This window comes from Ambystoma mexicanum, chromosome 2q (assembly GCF_040938575.1).
Source record: "Ambystoma mexicanum isolate Mex_15411 chromosome 2q, UKY_AmexF1_1, whole genome shotgun sequence".
NCBI lineage: Eukaryota > Metazoa > Chordata > Amphibia > Caudata > Ambystomatidae > Ambystoma > Ambystoma mexicanum.
The window spans coordinates 609,622,812-609,643,613 of record NC_090924.1 but is presented as its reverse complement, the minus strand read 5'-3'; the positions used below and the strand labels follow the sequence as shown (position 1 = coordinate 609,643,613).

General features: G+C 44.6%; 1 protein-coding gene across 2 annotated transcripts in view; it reads left to right on the top strand.

The window, feature by feature from the left end:
• The window catches only part of OXSR1 (oxidative stress responsive kinase 1), a 1,686,100-nt gene that overhangs the window by 1,247,667 nt on the left and 417,631 nt on the right, over nucleotides 1-20,802 (top strand). For both annotated transcript variants that reach the window (XM_069647752.1, XM_069647753.1), the window contains exon 12: nucleotides 14,214-14,249. In XM_069647752.1, coding sequence (XP_069503853.1) covers nucleotides 14,214-14,249 — 36 coding nt within the window. The remainder of the gene's footprint in view (nucleotides 1-14,213; nucleotides 14,250-20,802) is intronic.

Sequence of the window (20,802 nt, the reverse complement as noted above, 5' to 3'; positions counted from 1 at the left end):
CAATCATCTCTGGGGCCACCCTACAGCTGCCTATCAGGATAGAAAAGGGGCTCCTGCAGCTCTAGAAGTTAATCACCACCTACCTACCAGAGGCTGTCAACCCAACAGACTACCTTTCACAACACCCAGCGCCAAAGTAGAGAGACGAGTCAATCAGGAACTGGTAGTGAAAAATCACATTGGCATGATCATGAAAGCTGCTGTTCCAATATCCATGACTTTGCATGAGATGGGGGATGCCTCAGCAGCTGATGAAGGTTTTCAATTGCTGCATGAGGGAATGGGGACTGGCGGCTGGAAGAAATGCTGGGCCTACAGGATGAAGGCACAGCGGTTGTCAAGGCTGTTTGAAAGCTTATGGAAGAGTTACAAGTTGCCAGTCTCACCAAAGGACTGTTTTTGTGCGCTGTGCGCATACTGGTTCCATCTGCCCTTGTTTTCAAAGTATTGGACTAAGCCCACAAAAGATATCTGGGGTCTGCAAAGACCAAAACCAAGACAAGGATATGGCAGAAGGTGTGGTTTCCCAATATGGAAACCCAGGTGGATGAACTTGTACAGACGTGTGTATTGTGTGAAGCCTCAGTGCAGTCCATGTGTCCTCTGCCGATCCAGTCTCATCAGGTGGTTGTCGTTGATAATTTGTCTGGGTACCCTGAGGTGGATTGGCAAAAAATGTTAATCTGGCTCTTGAGAAAATGTTCAACACTCATGGCTTGCTGGAAGAAATAAAAACTGCGAATGGCCCCTCTTTTCAAGGGAAGGAGTTCCAGGAGTTCGTGTCATCTTTCAACATCCACCAAAAGCACACAACGCCAGTCTGGCCTAGAACTAATGGGGATGCGGAATGCTTTTAGCACACCTTAAATAAGGTGTTCAGAATTTCCCAAGTCCAGGTTCACTGTATTCACTGGTCCATCTATTAGTTCCTTTGTATATCCCAGACTAGTCCAAGTGGGTGCTCCCAGCAGAGGAACTTATGAGGAAATGTACGAGAGGCACTCTCCCTGTTTATCCTACCAGAGAATGTCCAACGATGGAGAATAGTGTGATAAGGTCAAGACAACAAACTATCATTGCAAAGGTCAGTAACTGTTGATGCATAGTCCCGGCAGAATTTCAAAGAGGTGACATGGTGCAGATCAGGATCTGGAGTCTGGACAGTAAACTGAGTCTACCTTTTGAGTCGCAGCCATGGCAAGTCACTGTAGTTAAAGGCTTGATGGTATCTGCCCCCAAACAACTGGGACTTTCACCAGGAACTGTAATGGGCCGATGAGCAGACTATTCCCAAGGAATATTATCTCAAGATCCGGCATCTCCAAGTAGAGGTGAGCCAAATGTGTATGCCCCTGGGACTTTGATGCCTACCAGGTAACCCACCAGGTACCCCAAGAATCTGCAATGGACCATTCCGAGGATTGTCCTATACCAGTGGCTTTTATTATTGAACACCGTTGAATCTCGGTTTCTGTGAGGGGAGTTCATGTTTCATTAGTGTGTGGTTTGCTTCTTTTATTGTAATGATAAAGAAGGGCTGTTGTGACGGAAGTCACATGATGGTGATATCGCGCGTGGTGAGGAAAACACATCACCCCACTCAAATACTAAGTAGATGTGACAGTTTCCAGTGATTCCTCCAAACCACTGCATCTGTGCACCTTGTGTTCTAAGCCAACCAATGCACCTATGCTTGATACCAGCACAATCTATAACAAATTAGATGATTGTACAGATCAGCTTTGTAGGAAGTCCAGGTTTTTCACTAGGGTAATTTGAGTGGAGCACTACTTCCATAGTTTTGCCTTGTACTAGCTAGCATGAGTTCAGTTATTGGACCCTGTTGTAGTTCACAATGCTGGTCACCTATATGGCATATGTAGCTGGTTTCTAATGATAGTGAACAACTGCAGGTGGTTCCCCTTTTTGTGGGGAAGAGTGACATTTCATTCTTTGGGAAATGGTTTTGGAGTGGTTCTCTCTCTCTCCAACCACACCAAAGTGACAATCACTGTTCGTTACTACTGTATTAAAAAATGACCTTTCAAGTAGTTTGGTACTTTTCTGCTTAAAGCCACAGAATTAGTGCCACAAGTCTGTAGCTTTAGATGTTGTGTGCCCAATAGTCACAAAGGACAATTACTTGTGTTAATTAAGTAGATGTGTGGTTTTGTCACTACAGCAGAATGAGGAGCATACCACCTGATGGTGCCAGATATATTTTCTTTTGAAATATTGCATAGTTTGTACTCTTCACCTCCATCTCATCTGGTACAGGGAGACTGCTGTGATGGATGAAATGGTAGGATTGATGGGAATGCGTGGATTGTTGTGACCAGCCAGTATCGTTCAGGGTTTGACTCTGATCCAAAAGTGCCACTGGAATTCTTTTCATAGAGGTACAATATTACACAGTGGAAGTGAATGTAGCGAGCCAGCCCAGTTCGGGTTTGGATTAATGGGTCCAGATGTTACATTATGAAGCACAATTGTCCCTATATGTGGATTAAAAAGTAAAGCATTAAAAACTGACCTATTAAGTCTACTTGGAAGAGTTGGTAATCTCATTCTACAAGCCTTATGACACATTCTTAACTTCAAAGGGTTGTTGGGATTAGGAGAGATGGAAGATAAAGGTGTTGGTGACTGATGGGTTGAGTGGAACATGCAAAAAAGCAGGCAGCAACAATCTTACTTTGGAGCAACCTCTAGTCGCCTTTGATTTGCAAAGTTCTAAAGAGGGATAAATGGCAGGGGAGAGTATGAGTGGTTGGCTTTGAGCATTTAAGATTAGCAGCTTTTGTGAAAAGATTGTTCATAAGTGTTGCTTGCCTGGAGGATGGGGAAGCACATTTTAAGTGTCTACTAGTCCTGGTCCTAACCTTCAAAGTGGCCCCATCTGTGGTACATGCTGGGCAATTTCGAATATCTGACAAAGGGCAACAATGTGTTTGAGTAACCATGACTTAATTGTAAAGTAGGCAATCTCTGACCAAAAGTGAATGATGTCAGTTAAGCAATTTGGCTTTCAAGACCAGCAAAATCTGTCTGAGTTGCAAGTCTTGTGGGTGTGAAGTAACATAGTGCTTCACATCTAAAGAGACACTTCTTGCGAGGGGTGGAGTCATGAGTCTTCCTGCTGCAATCTTTAGCCACTGTAGGAACAGAGTGACCCATTTCAAGTCCTACATCTATGAGTAAGCTAAGCAGGGTTCTGCTTTTAGTCTTTGTGTATTTGTGGAGCGTCTATCCCATGAATGTGTGCTTGCACGTTGCTCCCATCTACATTTTGGATCTTTAGGACAAGTACAAAGCTTCTCCCTGCATTAAGGGGGTTGCCAACTAGGAGGTAAAGGTGCCCATAACCAAGTATCTGTCATTTTAGGTCACCAAGCCTTGACTTTTACCTAGTCAAATGCAAACAAGAACCATACTGAACATTCCTACCATGCCTAAAAGTATCATATCCCACACCAGGGAAGCCTACAACACCATGAATCAGCATACAGTACTAATTTTCGTGAATTTTGCCTAATTTGTTTAGTATTTTCTTTCTCTCAGTGACAAAGGTAATGGTCTAAAGCGATCCTATTGGTTTTACAGTGTCTCACTATTTGCATTTTCCTGTACTGTTGCTACACACTCTCTTGAAAAGGGACTTGGTACTGTTGGCAACTACCTGAAGGTCTCCCGATTTAGGAATTAATCAATGTCAATCATTCGCATGTTGCCCCTTAGAAGCAGAGGCTGAGGTAATGGTACTTTGTACAGCACCAGCAAGCAGGAACAGGCATTCTACCTCACCCAGGAAATCGGCACTGCCTGCACCGTACACATTTATTTGTACTGTACTTCTCTCTGGCGAAAGATGACAAAGCTCACACTATCGCCAACACTATTTCAGAATTAGGACTCACCCACCATATCGCACAACCCACACATAACAAAGGCCGCATCCTTGACTGGATAGCTGACCTCAATTGCAACACTACCATCCTCTCCAACACTCCATGCGCCTGGACCGATCACCACCTTATTACCTTCACCATCAACAAAGGCACTCAAACACCAGGGCCCTCCTCCAATGCCCCACCCACACTCACAAGAAACAACAAAAATATCACACTAGAGAAACTCCTCCCGCTACTCCAACCCATCATCGACTTCTCACCCACCATGACCAACCCTACTGAATTAGTAGATTTATACAACACAACTATCCTTAAGGCCATAAATACCATAGCACCATAGCACCACTCAAGCTTCGGAAAGCCAAACCACGAGCACACCTCAATTCCTGGTTCACCCCTAAACTAAAAACACTCCGCAAAGCCAAGAGACAAGCTGAATTAGCATGGAAACAATCACCATCCACTATTAATAAGACATCCTACGCACTAGCATCGAACATCTATAAATCAGCCATCATCCAGTCTAAAAAAAACATGTACAATGAAAGAATCAGCAACGCCAAATCTAATACCAAAGAGCTCTTCAATATCCTGAGAGAACTCGAATCACCCTCCCCCATTCCAGACACTTGCAACAAAGACATCCACTGGTGCACGAACATCCAGGAAGCACTCCTAGGCAAAATTGCCACGCTACAAGCCAAAATCCTGACAAAGAAAGAAAGCCTCACCCTCTCCGATAACATCACCCCCTCTACACACACCCACACCACCCCCCAAAATGATGACAATAACCTCTTTGAGTTTTCCACCATAACCATTAAAGAGGTTGAAGAAATAATCTACTCTCTTAAACCGTCCAAATGCCAAGGCGACACTTGCCCAGCCCCTATCATTAAAGATGCTGCCAAACAACTTGCTCCCTTCATCACCTCCCTCATCAACGCATCTTTCACCTCCAACATAGTGCCCAACAACCTCAAGGACTCCTGGGTTCTTCCTTTACTTAAGAAGCCCACCCTTGACCCTAATGTCCCCACCAACTACAGACCCATAACGACTGTACCCTTCCTACTAAAAATCCTCGACAGAGCTGCCTATCTCCAGATACAGAACCACCTCGAGAAAAATAACTTACTAGGACTCAGACAATCAGGATTCCGCCCCAAACACGGCACTGAGACCGCCCTGATTGACCTTAAGACACAGATGGACAACATTAAAGACAATGGTAAACTAGCCCTCCTTCTCCTCCTTGACTTATCGGCCGCCTTCGACCTGGTCAACCACGACATCCTCTGCAAACATCTATCCTCAGCAGCCAAATTTTCAGATAACGCCAACGCATGGATCCATTCCTTCCTTAACAACAGATCCATGAGAGTCTTCGCACCCACAGCCTCTGCCATCCCAGCCCCAGTCACTTGCGGTGTCCCCCAGGGCTCCTGCATCTCCCCCACTCTATACAATGTATTCACGAAACCCCTCTTTGACATACTGGACCGCTTGGGTGTCATCTACACCAACTACGCAGATGACACCCAAATACTGATCCCTTTAACAGGCAACTACTCCACCGACCTCACTACTCTCAACAACATTTATTCCATTATCCAAGAATGGATGGCCAAGCATGGCCTATGCCTTAATGACGACAAGACCGAGCTTCTTCTCCTAGGTTCCCAACCCAGACTTAATAAACTCGACAAACTCTATCAAGCATTCACTATAGACGGCAATAACATCACCGTCTCTAACAGCGTCAAAACCCTAGGAATCTACCTCGACTCCTCCCTCACACTGACAAGACAGATCAATTCCATCTCATCAGCCACTGCTTACACTTGTAAACTTATCAATGCCAGCAGACCTTACCTCTCACCATCCAACTGCATCACCTTAGCCAGAGCGCTAGTCCTGTCCAAAGTTGACTACTGCAATGCGCTATACTTGGGAACCAATCAGAAAAACATCAACAAACTACAAGTCATACAAAACAACGCCTTGCGAGCAGCCCTGAACATACCCAAACAAGAACACATCTCGGACGCCAGACGCACCTGCCATTGGCTATCCATACCACAAAGAATTGAATATAAAACCATCTCACTCACACACAAATGCCTAGCTAACCAAGCACCCAGATACCTATCCGACAACCTCAAGCACCACACCCCAGCGCGCCCTACCAGATCAGCTCAAACACACTGCTTAAATATCCCAAGATTTAAGCTCCAAAAAGCAGGTGGCTCCAGCTTCCCCGTGCTTGCCTCCAAACTTTGGAATTCACTTCCACTCGAGCTGAGATCAGAACCGTCCTTTCACAGATTCAGACACAACACCAAAACTTGGCTTCTATCCAAAGAAACTGCCTAGCCCTACCACACTAGCATGCACCAAGACTGTAAATCTGTAAATATGTAATCGATTTGTACATTTCTGCTGCATTATTCTTGTTGTATTCATTATTCTTGTTGTATTCATCGCAAGCGCCTGGATGCCCTAGGGCCAGGCGGCGCTATACAAATAATAAACTAAACTAAACCAAAGTCAATTTGGGGGTTGGTGATTGTGTAATCATACATAGTAATATATGATTATCTTAACAAACTAGTTTGGTGCATCTTTTCTTATGAGCAGGTTTTATTATACCTGGAGGTTACCATTTTCTAGTGCTAAACATCAATTAGCAAGGGTGTGCGACCTAACCAGTGTTTTCAGGTGTTACTTAGGTGGGGGATTGGTTCTTGCATGTGTACTTTAACAAAAGAAACTAGCAGTGTTGTTCAAATAACGCAACTCATTGAATACTAGTAACTGCATAGAGCCATACAATTATGTTCCATGCTATTATTGCTATTCCCATTTCCTCTGAAAGTTGACCAAAATCCAAACCATGACATCCTGCTTTCAGAAACCTCCTTCTGGGAACTTTAATAGCGTTCCTCTTAATTTCAGCTGCTCTTGGAGACCGGGACAATAGGGATAGCCTATTGTAAATAGAGGATCTGTCACAAGATATTGCCCTTCCTTGCGGGACGGCACATATAGGATGTTCCTAACAGTGCCCTCATTTACTTCTGTCAACCTTAGTCTTCTATGCACCCTTGTTGATGTAGATTATGCGCTTGCAACCTGGGAGTGAGCACTACGAGTTATGCAAGCAGAACTCTGTGTCTCCCAGCTAATGGAGGGTACATAGTTTGATTTGTTTTTCCAACATTTTCATTGTTTGTGCACCATACAGCAATATAAAATGCAGAGTACCCATACAAAAGAGGCCCATAATGCAGAGGCCCACTGTTGGCCAGTCTACCGCTGGGGTCAATTACCAGTTGTGTTACTGTGTCTATTGTTCAGACCATAAACTTTGTCTTAGAAATGAAGTTTACAAAAAAAAAAAAATGAGATTACTCGACACAGTGGACCAGAGTGTTTCATTAAATAAGAAACCTTTTCTGAAAAGTAATGAAAAGGCCAGTTTCTAGGCATCATCGCACCAAATAAAATGCATTCTTTTTTGGCCTTTTCTTTCATTTGCGTTAACTTTTTCTAAATATTCTTCTTTCCTAACTTTTTTATATGCTTTGCCTTTCCTTTTCCCATCATCAGTCTCCTTCTTTCTATCTTTCTGATGACTCCTGCCCCCAGAGGCGATGCTTGAGGGGGAGAGGGGGCGGGTCTGAGGGGGCAGAGTCTTTCGCTCACCATACTTTCCCAGAAGAGAAATGTCCACTGCATATCAGTCTTTGTCCTACCCAAGGGCAGTCCAGCACCGAAATGCCTGGCAGTTATCTTCTGAACAAGAGTACCAACAGCAACCCCAGGCACGTGTTTCGGCCTGGTTGGGCCTTGTCAGTGAGGTGGAGCTGTGCCTCTCTAAGAACTGTGAGCAAGGGTTCCATGTCTGGATTACCCTAGTAACATAGGGTGAAAATTTCCACAAAGACTGATATGTAGTGGAAATGTCTCCTCTGTGAAAGGATGGTGAGCTAAAGACTCTGGTTGAGACTCTAACCCAAGATATAGGCTGGTAGTAGAGAAATTCCCAGAACCCCCCCTTGTTTTTGCCCGTACAATCATACACATAAGCTTAATCAGAGCATATAATAAATAATAATAATAAGGCTTGAAAATGCAGATGAAAATGCAACATGTTTGTATGGCCACAATCTTGTGCAGGGCTAGTACAGTTTGCATCTAGCACCACACGGTAGAGAAGTGCAGTTTATTTGTCTTTAGACCTATTGAAGATGGGGTAAAAAAGAAATGTGTTGCAGTGCACCAAGGTACATGGTCTTGTATTTCGTTAAAGGTTGCATCACGTGTTCACCAATGATACAAGTTAGAAATGTTGGTGACAAGTATTGTAGCTCCTCACACGCCCTATAGAGACTAATTGTCACATCTTACCCAGTGCTGAGTGTGCCCCATCAATGTTGAGGGCTTGTAAATTGACAGTTGCTAAGGTTTGGCAAGGCATAGGATAATGTAACGAACAAAAGGCTAGTCATCCTGCATGTAGAAGAGGGAGGCAGTAGGACATTGATACAAACGGAAGCCTCTGTTATCTGCCACTGATGCAGCTGTCATCAATTATGTAAAAACATCACCAGTCCTCTACCTTTCCCTAATGTTGGGGATTGATCCACCACCTGGCTCTTCAGCATCTCTCACTGTGTCCAGTGCAGGCCCTCAGTGCCCGCTCTAAACATCTGCTGAACCACCTAGAACATTCCTAGAGGCCCAGCACCCCGGACAGCTGCCTGATTTGTCCACCAGTCCAACCTGCCCTGGAAATTCAATATGATAGTTGTCGTTGGTACAATGCTTCCTTGAGATGATTGCTTGTGTGATGGGAAACCTGTGAGAAATGCCCTGCCCTGGGATGACCTAGGCTGCTGTTTCACACCTGAATCTGGTGATCTACTATGGATGATCACATCTGCTGAGAAGCTCAGCTGCCCAGTGCCGGGTTAATGGAGTTTGTTGACTCGGCTTTCTGTGTTTAATCGGCTCTCTAATTTAGTCATCTTCGACTCCTCCCTTTCCTTCATCCCTCATGTACAGGACATTGTTAAGAAGTCTCACTTTCAGCTCTTCCTTCTCAAAGGGACTCTACCCTTCCTCACCTTCCCCCAGAGACTCTATGTTACCCAGGCTCTGGTTCTCTCCAGGCTAAACTACTGCAACAGACCCTCCTTAATCTTCCTTCCTCCACCCTGCGTCCCCTCCAGCTAACCCAGAATAGGGCAGCAAGATTTATCCTTGGGCTCAAGCCCAGGGACTGCATCTCTCCTGCCTTACAAAGCCTTCAGTGGTTCCCTCTCTCAACATGGATTAAATTCAAATCCCTCTGTATATCATCCACAAGGCTATCTGGGGCCGTGGACCATTCTATCTTCAACGCTTCTTGACCAAATACTTTCCTTCTAGACTCATCCGTTCCTCTGGCACCAACTCCCTGCGCGTTAAGCGCTTTGCTAAACAGAGAGCTGATGGACGATCACTTTCCTTGGCAGGCTCCTTCCTGTGAAACAGCCTCCCTCTCCCTCTGTGTCTTGAGCATGACCTCCTCAAATTCCTGAAAAGCCTCAAGACCTTTCTCTTTACATCTTCCTTCTCCTCCTCTCTTCCCTGCTAATCTTACAGCAGCGTGACTGATGTGCAGGGCCCTTATTTGTCCTCGGTGCCTTGACCCCCCGCCCCCTCCCACACATGTCTCATCCCAGCCGCTGTCTTCCTGCTGCACTTGCGTTGTTATCCTCTTAACACTTACCCTGAGCACTTCTCCATGAGTATCAAAGCACCTATTCCTCATCCCTCCCCCCTTTGAACGTACACGTTCTGAACACTCACAAGGCCTAGTAGGTTTGTCTTCCCTTTACTCGCATTATTTGTTTGTACTATTAAATCTATTGTTTATCCTTGCTGTAATTCATGGTCTACCTTCTGTCCCCACCCTGTTTGCCCTTTGGGCGCTTTGAAACAGTTTTGCTAATTGTATAGGTGCCTAACAATTGACCAATACATAAATAAATGAGGGTCATCATGACTCCAGAAGGCTAGATGCTATTGTGTGGTTACTTGACTCCCAATGAAGGGTAAGAATATCCTTGTTCAATTCAGCAACCAGTATGTGCAAGCCCAGCACTCCCCACCCCCCTTAAACCCACAACCTGAATGTCTACCTATCTCCATATCCTCCATTGGTATATTGCTGCGTCTTTCGGTAATGCACGACTCTCGCCCCAAAATTGTACATCTCATCAACCGGATGCAAGGGGCTGCGTTTCATCCCCTTTTCAGCCACCAAAACTTATGTTGGGGTGATCCAGACGTGGACCCCTTGCTCACTGTGCCTTAGAGAGGGGGGTACCGCTTTACCTTGCCTCACTGAAGAGGCCGAACAAGGCCGGTACATGTGGCTGGGGTGTCCGATACTCTTGTTCAGAGGAGACTGGACTGTCCCTGTGGGTGGGAACAGACTGAAATGCAAATTGACATTTCTCCTCTAACTGATGAAGTGAGCTAAAACCTGGTTGTAGCCCCACCTCCCCCCTGAATAGAATACATTCCATAGAACAGGTTATTTGTACCATGTTTGTTCTCAGTAGAGGGGCTCCCATGTTTTTGTAAATCCCTGCTATGGCGGTTTTCCATAAACTTTCGGGCTTCCCTTAGCTATGGCTGTTTTTGTTGCCGTTTCAAAGCTTGCTTCCTATGCCCACATACAAGAAGGCGAATGTGTAAACTGTGCTAACCGACATCTAGCTCTTTCCACTCCACAGCCTTGCTCTAGCCCTGCACCACAGTCCCACCCATTACCCTCAATTATTAAATTAGACGGTAGCACGATCCTCTTGCACTGCCACAGCACTCCGAACTTAATAGATTCAAAAGGGTACTATGGCTGCTTTCCCTTGCCACATCTTGACTTTAGGGTAGGCTATCTCACTCCTCTACTATATTCAAAACCTAATAAATATCAATGGGAGATCAGGCCAGTTGTTGCTTAGCAGTATATTGAGTCGCCACATCTTGAAATGGGACTCAGGGTTATTACCTTAAATCAGAAAATCTATTTACCACCTCAGTATTTTAATCCCCAAAGTAAAAACGGGCACACTTAAATACCCCCTCCACAGCAGATTTAATGCATAAGCATTCCATCTGGCAATGTTGCCAGAATGTGTGCAAACTGGCCCCTGGAACCATAGCAACATCAAGGAACTTGGAGAACTATACACAGTGTGTGCATATTTATATTTTCTCTGCTGGTGCTCTCTTGCCCTTTCACTGTACTAGAACTGTATTTCACATTCAGTCTGTGCAATCAATGTCGTCCTTCCAGAGCGTTCATGACTTGCCCCTTCCGAGCCAAATCTCACATAGTTGATGAGGTACTTGACCAACAAGCTACATTTTATGTTTAAAGCCAAGGCGCTCTCCACCCTGCCAAAAACGGCTAAGTTCCAATCCTAAATCGAATATGCATCGCCTCTGTCTGACTGTTTTAGGAGAATCACCTGAAGAAGTTGCCCTAGAAGGAATTGCTTCCTGCTTGTAAAGGGAGCCTGCTGCCACACACTTAGTCAAGAATATGCAGCCTCTGATTTAAGTAGACCTGTACCATAAGCTGCCAACCCACATGCTTCAGTCGCTTTATTATTAAAAGTATGAACTTCCTTCTAAAGGTTTTTGGGCTTCTGGACCTTTGAGACTGAAAGGAACTAATCCTTCCATCATAGAGTGAGAAGGTATATGGTTTATTGTCGTCAACACCCCTCATAACACTGTTTTGTGAGATCTGTTGTAATGAAAAAACATCCAGATGATTTAGCTGGATGTACCACCACACTGAGAAAGTTACCCAGCATCAACATTGCGGTTTCCAAAGGATAAACAAAGTATGTAGCTAGACAAGGTAAGCCTCTCTGTAGTTTTGCCTTATGGTACTGCCTACAAAACTACTCACCTCCTGTTTAAATTAAGCATTTTTTCAAGCTCAATCTACCATTCTGCTGGGCTTGCCTTCATTGTGAGTGACATACTCCCCTGACTATTAAAACTCTGCTAAGCCTACAATATGTACAAATCATCATAGCCATGTTCATCTGTGGACTGAAATAACGATCATATTACCCTGCCCTCGACGTCACTGCACTGGTTCCCTGCAAAATGTCAAATTTACTTCAGAGGCGTTTTACCTAATGCTATGGGAAGGCACTTTTTTAACTCAACAAAATGCTCCACCACCTGCTACTAATCAGAGGCACTTTGTCGGCTAACAAATACATATTGGTCTTCCACAAGCCGAGATACAAAGATTTCAGTGGTGCATCTACTTCATCCACCATGAAGACCTTTCTTTCTGGAATGCCTTCCTGCTGTTGCTCAGACTCATTACCCTTTCCTTGTACCTTAGTAAGACACAGGTTTTCAATTGCCTGTGGTCACTAAATGCAGTACGTGACTTCCGAGCCCATGTTAAACCTCTGGGATTTTCTTAATCGCCAACCCATTTGTGATCAAGCGTTCTTTAGGCATGTTACACTTGGAGGAAAAAAAAGGGTTGGCCCATCATTTTTTCTACCGGGGGAGGTCAATATGAAGCAAAATACAGTATAAAGCTACCCCTCCCTCTAGTGTCCACACCTTGCATCACCTATACCATTGGTGCAGATGTAGAATAAATGTTGCGCGAAACCTCGATTAACCTGATACATTAAATATTCAATTTTATTATTCAGTGTTACATGATACACAATAGACAAAATTTGCAACAACGAAGTACCATTTCACATACAAATAACAATTAACAAAGCATTTCATACAAGTATCGGGGTACAATGTTCCCAACCCTTTAAGGTGAATAGTATGGAAGCAATTTAACTTTATCACAGCACGAGCAGTGACACTGACTAACATTATGACAGCCAATACTCTTTCCTCGTTCACTAAGCGGAATTTCTGATAACTAACAAGGTATCCACTAGGTTAATAGATGATGATACCATACTCAGCACCTAGCACTTCCAAGGTATTGGTGACCGCGTTTCAAGAAGAGCGCAGACTTTGGGTTGCTTTATGACACCCTGAGCAATTAACAATGTTCCAGGATTGTGTTTCAGCACCTGGAGGATTAGCAGCCTCCTGCAGAAAATTATGACATATGGTCTCCAGATTAAGGCTGTGTATTTGTTAGAATTGTGCTGAGTATTAACCACACAAGGAGCACTCCTATAGACCAGGGTGATATAGGTACGTGTTTCTATGCGCTCTGACATACACCTACTTTTGCAGTCGGAATAATATTCAGGTCAGTAGTCTCCTATTTACCCAGTTGATTAGTAAATAAAGCTCACACGTACGCAATAAGAATCCTCACTCCTACCTGTTTTATTTTATTTTATTCACAGATTGAACAAAGGGTTAGATGAACGATTTATGTCATGCATTTAAGTTGTTATATGTCCTGATGAAGGCGAAGTAGAAGATCCAGAAAGACAATAGCCAGGATGTGCGAATCAAAAGGGCCGAAACATCTTGTGTCGACAAAACATTATATAGAAACATCCTGTTGTCAAAAATATCAAGCAGAGAATACAATTTATTGACTTTAGCCACTGGATAATGCTTGTACACAAATTACCTCTGTATAAAGGACTCCACCCAGATATGAGAATTTATCTCAACAGATCAAGATTAGGTGGTTGTATTGAAAGTGATGGTACCTGCATACACTTGTAGAACAACTGACACATCGCTCTGAATATTTTGCTTGCAAATGAAGCACACCCTTTCTTACTAACCCCACGTTTGCACGTGTGCACCTTAAAGGGCCGGGAACATTGTGCCCCGCTCCTTGTATGAAATGCTTTAATTGTTATTTGTATGTGAAATGTTTCTTCGTTGTTGCAAATTATCTATTGTTTCAGTCTGCACACAAGAGGGAGGGGTAGCTTTATACTCTATTTTTACATCATATTGGCATGCTACACTTTACAAAAATATTGAATGAAACCACCCATTGCAGTGGCTTATTGGGAACTTGCTATCCAATATCTCTGCATCTGTTGTGTTTAGAAAGTTTAATTGTTAAAAATCCATGAGCATAAAATGTGGTTTTAATTTGCTTTACCTTATTTTGTTTGTAATGCTTTGAATGGTGTTATATGATTCCTTATAATCTGTTCTCTTTTGATCTAGTTCATCGCTTCCTTAACAAACCCGTTTCACCTTTTTGGAATGTTGCAGTAGAAGCGGCTAAATCTTACTTTTTTTTTTTTTTTTTTTTAGTCGCCAAGAGTGAAGGAATCCTTACAGAATGCAGAGGTAAGTCCATTTAATAACACCACTTCCTAATGGGTATGGCAGTGAAAAAATACACAATGTGGAGCCAAGTAAGGTCTACACAATCTATATTGCTTGTCCAATAGCCATTTTGCTTTTGACCCAAAGACCATTCTTGGGCTCCCTATTTGCTGTTGCCACTCACTCTACTTCCCACCCTTCAATATCCAATATAGATTGTTTTTTTTTATTCATTAATTGCTTTTTCAACACCTTTCTTTTGGGTGGGCCGTTTTGTGCATTTACAAGAATTCCTATTATTATTTCAGTGCTGTTCCTTGACCCATCTCTCTCTGAATTCTACTCGTCTCCAGTATTATGTGAGGGGGGGGGGGAATAAGTTGATGAGTCACTGGGTAGACGCTACTGTGATATGGGTTGGGCATTTTAATTTGTGGAGGGACCCTGAACATGACTGCACTTAAGGATAAGTTAGACCAGTATCTCAATCAACTGTGCTTGTACAATAACTAAATGGATTCTACAGCTTTTCAGATATATCAAGGTACCACAATCCACGAAGAAGGAATATATGCACTTTTTATGATACACAAATCTTCAAGTACATATAGACTATAGATTGGTGTCAGATAGTGTTGGCATGGTCAAAAGATCACTGTCCAGTTATATTATCACTCAAACAGCCCTTACGTTTGCATTATTGGAAATGTAACTATCGTCCCTTAACGGATATTGCCTTCCGACATCTTATTGAAGACTTTTAGAATTATTTTTTTACATTTTTAAATCTTTTTATTGCAATTTTAAAACCTAACAGGAAGGAAGTCTGCCATGTGAGAGGTCTATACATTGGATGCACATGAATGAAGATTGCTCATGCTAGCTGCACTGGTCAGTCTTGATTCTATTAAAGACAAGGAGGCGAGCATTATGCTTTGCTAGTTTATTGCCACCAATACAGCTATTCAACACATTTCTTCAACTTTAAACAAACATTTTTCTGTTTGAGTTAGCAAAATTAAAAATGTCTTAGTTTAAAGGTTTATCATCCCTCAGGTAGACTCCAAACTGCCGCAAGTCCCATGAGCCTCTGCCTTTTAGGTATTCCAGAGGCTGTCCTGTTTCCACCAATCCGGTGTCTGCCTCTTATATAAGAACCCCCAACACAAGGTTCCTTCCTTTTTCTCTGTCTGAACATAGTCCACAGTCAATGTAAACTCAACAAACTCTTGAACTCCTCAACGAGGCAACTTTGATCCCTCGATCGCCGATCATTACAGTCCAACGGGACAACTGGTTCAATCACGACATTAGATTGTTGCACCTTCACACGGGTTTCTGCTCATCCCCTGCGAGAGAGACAAACATATCGTGAGAGTGGGAATGCGAAGCCTTGTCATAAAGCAGAAGGCACAATGTACACAATATTGTAATTTTAACTTTAATCGCATTCAGTTTGGTGGGATATAATGCTTGCCTCCTTGTCTTTAATGGACTCAGGACTGACCAGTGCAGCTAGCATGGGCAATCTTCATTCTATGGCGAGACAGAGGCGAAGCTTGTTCAAAGCTTGCCACCACTCTATTAGCCACATCTGACACTGGTGTAAAATAAAACGTTTTAAACCAATTGGCTGCTTTCATGATGTCTTGCTGGGATACTCCAACAGAGAATGCTCTAGAAGCCATAGCGCCCCTTACAGAATGTGCTCCAAATAAGGTCAGATCTATGCTTGCCCATTGCATGACTTCTCTCACCCACCTAGATGTTGACGGTGTGGCTATCGCATGATTTGGTTTCCTATGCGCAATTAGCAGCTGTGTGTAACGCTTTGCGGCCTGATAAGCGCTGTTGCGACCTCATAGTCTTTAATGCATTGTGCAACACAGTTTCTTGTTGTCAGGGAAGTAGGGGTAAGATATTACTCTCAAATCAGTTTTAGTTCTCTGTACTATGGTGAATGCCACCCCTTCTGGATCGAATATTTTTCTATCCATCTCCAGAGCTTTCACATCTGAAACTCTCCTACAAGCTGTCAAACAGAGCAACATTGCTAGTTTACCCGAAAGTTGTGATCTAGAGAGATCCCCATTCTCTGGCCATCTCATAAACAATTGAAGAACGTCACGGATGTCCCATAAGGTAGAATATTTGGGTTCTGGCTGCTTCCTCAATTTAATTCCTCTTAAAAGCCTGTGCACGGCTGGATGTCCACCTACCGGAGCTCCTTCTACCTTGTCATGTCCTACTGAAACGGCGGATCTATATACTCCTAAGGTCCTATACGCGGAGCCTTCATGGAATCTGGCTGCAAGAAAGTTAAGGACATGCACTATAGGTGCTGAAACGGGATCCAGCTGCAGATTTGCGCACCATTGGGCCAAAGCGTCCCATGCTGACCTATAGCTCCTAAAGGAGGAAGGCGCCCACGAATCCCTGATACAGTCTGCAGCGATCTGTGAAATTTCCGGCACTTCCCATCTTTTCCTGAAATTCTGCAAGCTATTACGTGCAGAGAGCCCACTTCCACCAGCAGGTGATATTGGCCGGATGGGCTGAGGAGGAGGTCCAGGTGATGCAGGACTATCCTCTGAAAATCCAAAGAAAGTTCCATCGCAACTGGAAACCAGGGCTGCAATTTCCAGAGGGGGGCCACCAACAACAGTCTCTGCTTGGTCCCTGCAAGCTTACACTAGAAATCTTGTGATCATGATGAAAGGCGGGAACGCGTAGTATACTGCACCTGTCCATGACTGCAGGAATGCCTCTGTCCCTGCTGCCCCCGGGTCCATACTCCAGCTGAAGTATTTGCTTTTCTGTGCCTTCAGTCTGGATGCAAATAGATCTGTATCTAGGGGACCCCACACTTCCAGTAATCTGTGAAACACTTGGGGAAGCAGTTTACAATTGCTGGAATCTGTTAGATATTGCGAGTTCCAGTCTGCAGCGTCGTTCTGTGTTCCTGGAAGATACTGCGCCACCACTGCTATCTGATGTTGAAGGCAATAGTGACAAATCTTTTGCTAGTTCTGCTAGCTTTCTCGATCTGGTACCTCCGAGTTTATGTAGCATACTGCTGAGCTGTTGTCCATCTTCAGCAGGACGCTGCACCTGACTCTGCCTTTGGTGAAGGTCTGCACTGCGAAGGAGCCTGCAAGTAATTCGAGACAGTTTGTGAAGATGTAATTCATCTTCAGACCATTTCTCCCACGTCTCTGTCTGGCCGCATCTGGCTCCCCATCCTGCTCTGCTTGCATCGGATTCTATTATTTGTTATGGGCCGTCGCCAACGATGGCTCGTCTATTCCAGGCCTCCAGGTTCTGCAACCACCAGTGCAGTTCCGTCGTTGCCTCGCTGTCTAAAGTTATTTGCTAGTGGTAACCGAGACCCCCTTGCAGATGTTTGATTTTGAGTCTCTGAAAGGCTCTGTAATGCAGCGGGCCTAGGAAGATGGCCTGGATGGAAGCTGCAAGCAGCCCCACTATTCTGGCTAAATACCGTAGCGAGATGACCTTTTTCGCTAGGACTGTTCTGATTCCTTTCTTTATCGCTCTTTCTGGCTCGGAAGTTCTAGAGTCGCTCTTACTATTTATCGTAAATCCTAGTAATTCTATTCTCTGGACAGGCTGCAGTTGCAACTTGTCGAGGTTCACTAGAAATCCTAGGGAGGATAGCAAGGTGAAGACCCAAAGTAAGTTGTTGGTTAGGGAGGCCTTGTCTGGTTCTAGGATCAGCATATCATCTAGGTATATCATGATCCGGATCCCCCTTTCTCTTATGGCTGCTGCCACAGGCCTCATTGGTTTGGTTAAAGCCTATGGGGCAGACGCGAGGCCGAAAGGCAGGCATTTGAACCACTGTACGTACTTGTTCCAGAGAAAAGGCAGGTATCTGCGGTGGGCTTCTGCAATCGGTATAGTCAGATAGGCGTCTTTCAGGTCTAGCCGCTCTAACCAGTCTCCTGAGCGCGGCAGGTCCCTGAGAAGATGATTTCTTCCATCTTGAAGTGATTGTACCTCAGCCATTCATTTAGTCTTTTTAGATTTGTAACCGGCTGGACTTTTTCCTTCCTGTGTACGAGGAACATATTGCTCATAAACGCCGGTGTGGATTGTGTTTCGCGCTCTATCGCGTTTTTCTGTTGAAGCTTGACTAACTCGCTCTGGAGTAGTGCTGCTTCTTGCTCTGGCAAGTGGATTGCTTGCGGTTCCCGCCATTGAATGGGGTCGTCTAGGAAGTCTATGCGCAAGCCTGCTACTGCGTGTAGCACCCAAGCATTGCAGGATAATGTATGCCAAGCACTCAAAAATTGAAGGGTCCTACCCCCCACTTACGTTCCCGAGGTACTCACCACCAGTGGCTACTGGCTGCCTGTAAGCTCCCCTCTGTCTGCGACCTCTCGGGAATCTCGCACTGGAAGGGAAGACGGCATCCTGCTGCCTTCCTTCCCAGTGTTGGGCTCTATGGCCTTGGGGCTTGCAATGGAAAGCACATCGACCAGACGCTTGCCCCCTTCGGCGTCCGGTCCCAGCAAAAACTCGCCCGGGGAAGATCCTTCTTATTGAGCTTTGAGCTTTTTCGAGGACTGAGTAAGTTCCAACAAACTGGGCCATTTCCTTGGCAAAAGCTTTGCCAAACAGGAGTCCTTTCGCTCCTTGACCCGCCTCGTATGAAGAGAGGTTACTCAATTTAGAATCGATCTTCAGGAGGACTCCTCTTCTCCTCTTTGATGAAACGGCACAGTTGACGTTGCCCAACAAACGCACTCCGTGTTGCACCCAATTGGCTAGGACGAGGTGTTCCGGTATCCTTGGCTTTTTTTGGCGAGGTTCATGATCTTTGCCAGAGGCCCGGCTAGGGCGAGGACCTTGTCTTGGCATCCTCTCCATGCCCTGTCCACACCCTTCCTGGCGTCCCTGGAGGCTTTTGTCACAAAAGTGACAATTTTTGGGTCGAGGGTCTCCGATAGCTTGTCTGGGTGGGGGCAAGCTGCACTCATGCGAGAGCGTACTCCCTTGTCCAAGGGTTTACGTATGTGCTGCACCATGTAGAGTGCTACCCTGGGTGAAGGCACCCACTCTGAGGACTTTGGTTGCCTGATAGCTTCTGGATCGAACATGTCATTCGTGTCCTCTTCTTCCTCTTCCATCGGTGTCTCTGCTGCAGGGTGCTTCGGGAGGTCCTCTTCCTCCTCTCTCATCATCGGGCGAGTAGCCCTTGTCTATATCCCCCTAAATTATTCACCCCTGGGGCGGGGGTCCAGTCTTGCGCTCTGCTGACTTCGCCAGGAAGGCCTTTTTAAGTCCTGCTACTGGGTCTTCTACTTTCAGCAGCTGGTTAGGCTAGTGCTCCGTTTATATATATTAGATATATTCTTTTTTTTATGGTCACACTCTCGCAGCTGTTCTTTATCTCCGTGCTGATGCAACACTGCGCGCGATCGCCGGAAGAGCCCGGGGAGTGACGGGAAGGCTCGCCGCCTCCCGCTCCCTCAGGGTCTTAGCGCTCGCTTTCCGTGCGACACGCTGTGGAGCGGGGCTGGCTTCCTCACACAGACGAGTGCGCCCGCATCTCCGGCCCCCCCTTCACACACTCGGAACTTCGGGTTACGAGTTTACACTTAGTGCGGCCCCAAAGGCCCCGTGTAAAATCCGAGAACGTTTGTGCGGCGGGCGCCGCGGCTACTATTCCTAATTAGCAAATCAAGGATGCAAATTTTACGAAGAACTATATACTTTCTTAGGGCACTAGTATAAGCATTATCATACACAAAAAAACCTGGCACTTCTTACCAATAAGGACTGACTGATACAAAGTGTTTTCATAATTGGGTTTTAAAAGTGAAAATCCATTATTGTTGTGTATTTTTAACTGCACTTTTTGATAATGTTATGTTTTGGGGTTTTCATGCACCCCTTTTTTATATTAGTCACCATGTATGTTTTATTCTGGTTATTGTGAATGGATTTTACTGCAGACTAGACATTGAAGAAAAACCAGGGATGTACTCAGTTTAAGAGTAGAAATAGATTTCGACACTGAATTGAAGTTGAAAGCACTAAGCACTTTATGATGATCGGAGGCTGATATGCACTAAAGCACTAGGCACTTTAGTAAGCTGCTAGCACTAGGCACTTTTTTCATGCACTATGCCCTTTAAGTACAAAGGCACAAGGCACTTTATTCAAAGAGATTGTGCAGATTGGACCGTGTTGAGGGACTTTTTTAAGGAACTAATGTAATGGATTTGTTGGTTGGACAATTTATACTGAGTGAAAAGTAAATCCTTAAATGATTACTCAATCATGGATTAAAGTAGCTTAACTTTGTAGGGATTAAGCCCTGTTCAAAGATGTCCGCCGGCCGTACCAACACAATTAAATCCCCTCCTTTATGTTCATGGTCGTTGGATCCCCATGTCCCATTTCTATGTCTGCAGGCATGTTTTATGTATTTAGACACTACGGTGGCAGCACTTGGGTGTTGTGAGCAAGCGGCAAGTAACGCCGCGAAACGCGTCGACCTTTCTGGGAAGCTACAATGCTGTATTTTAACTAATGAAGAAGCCATTAT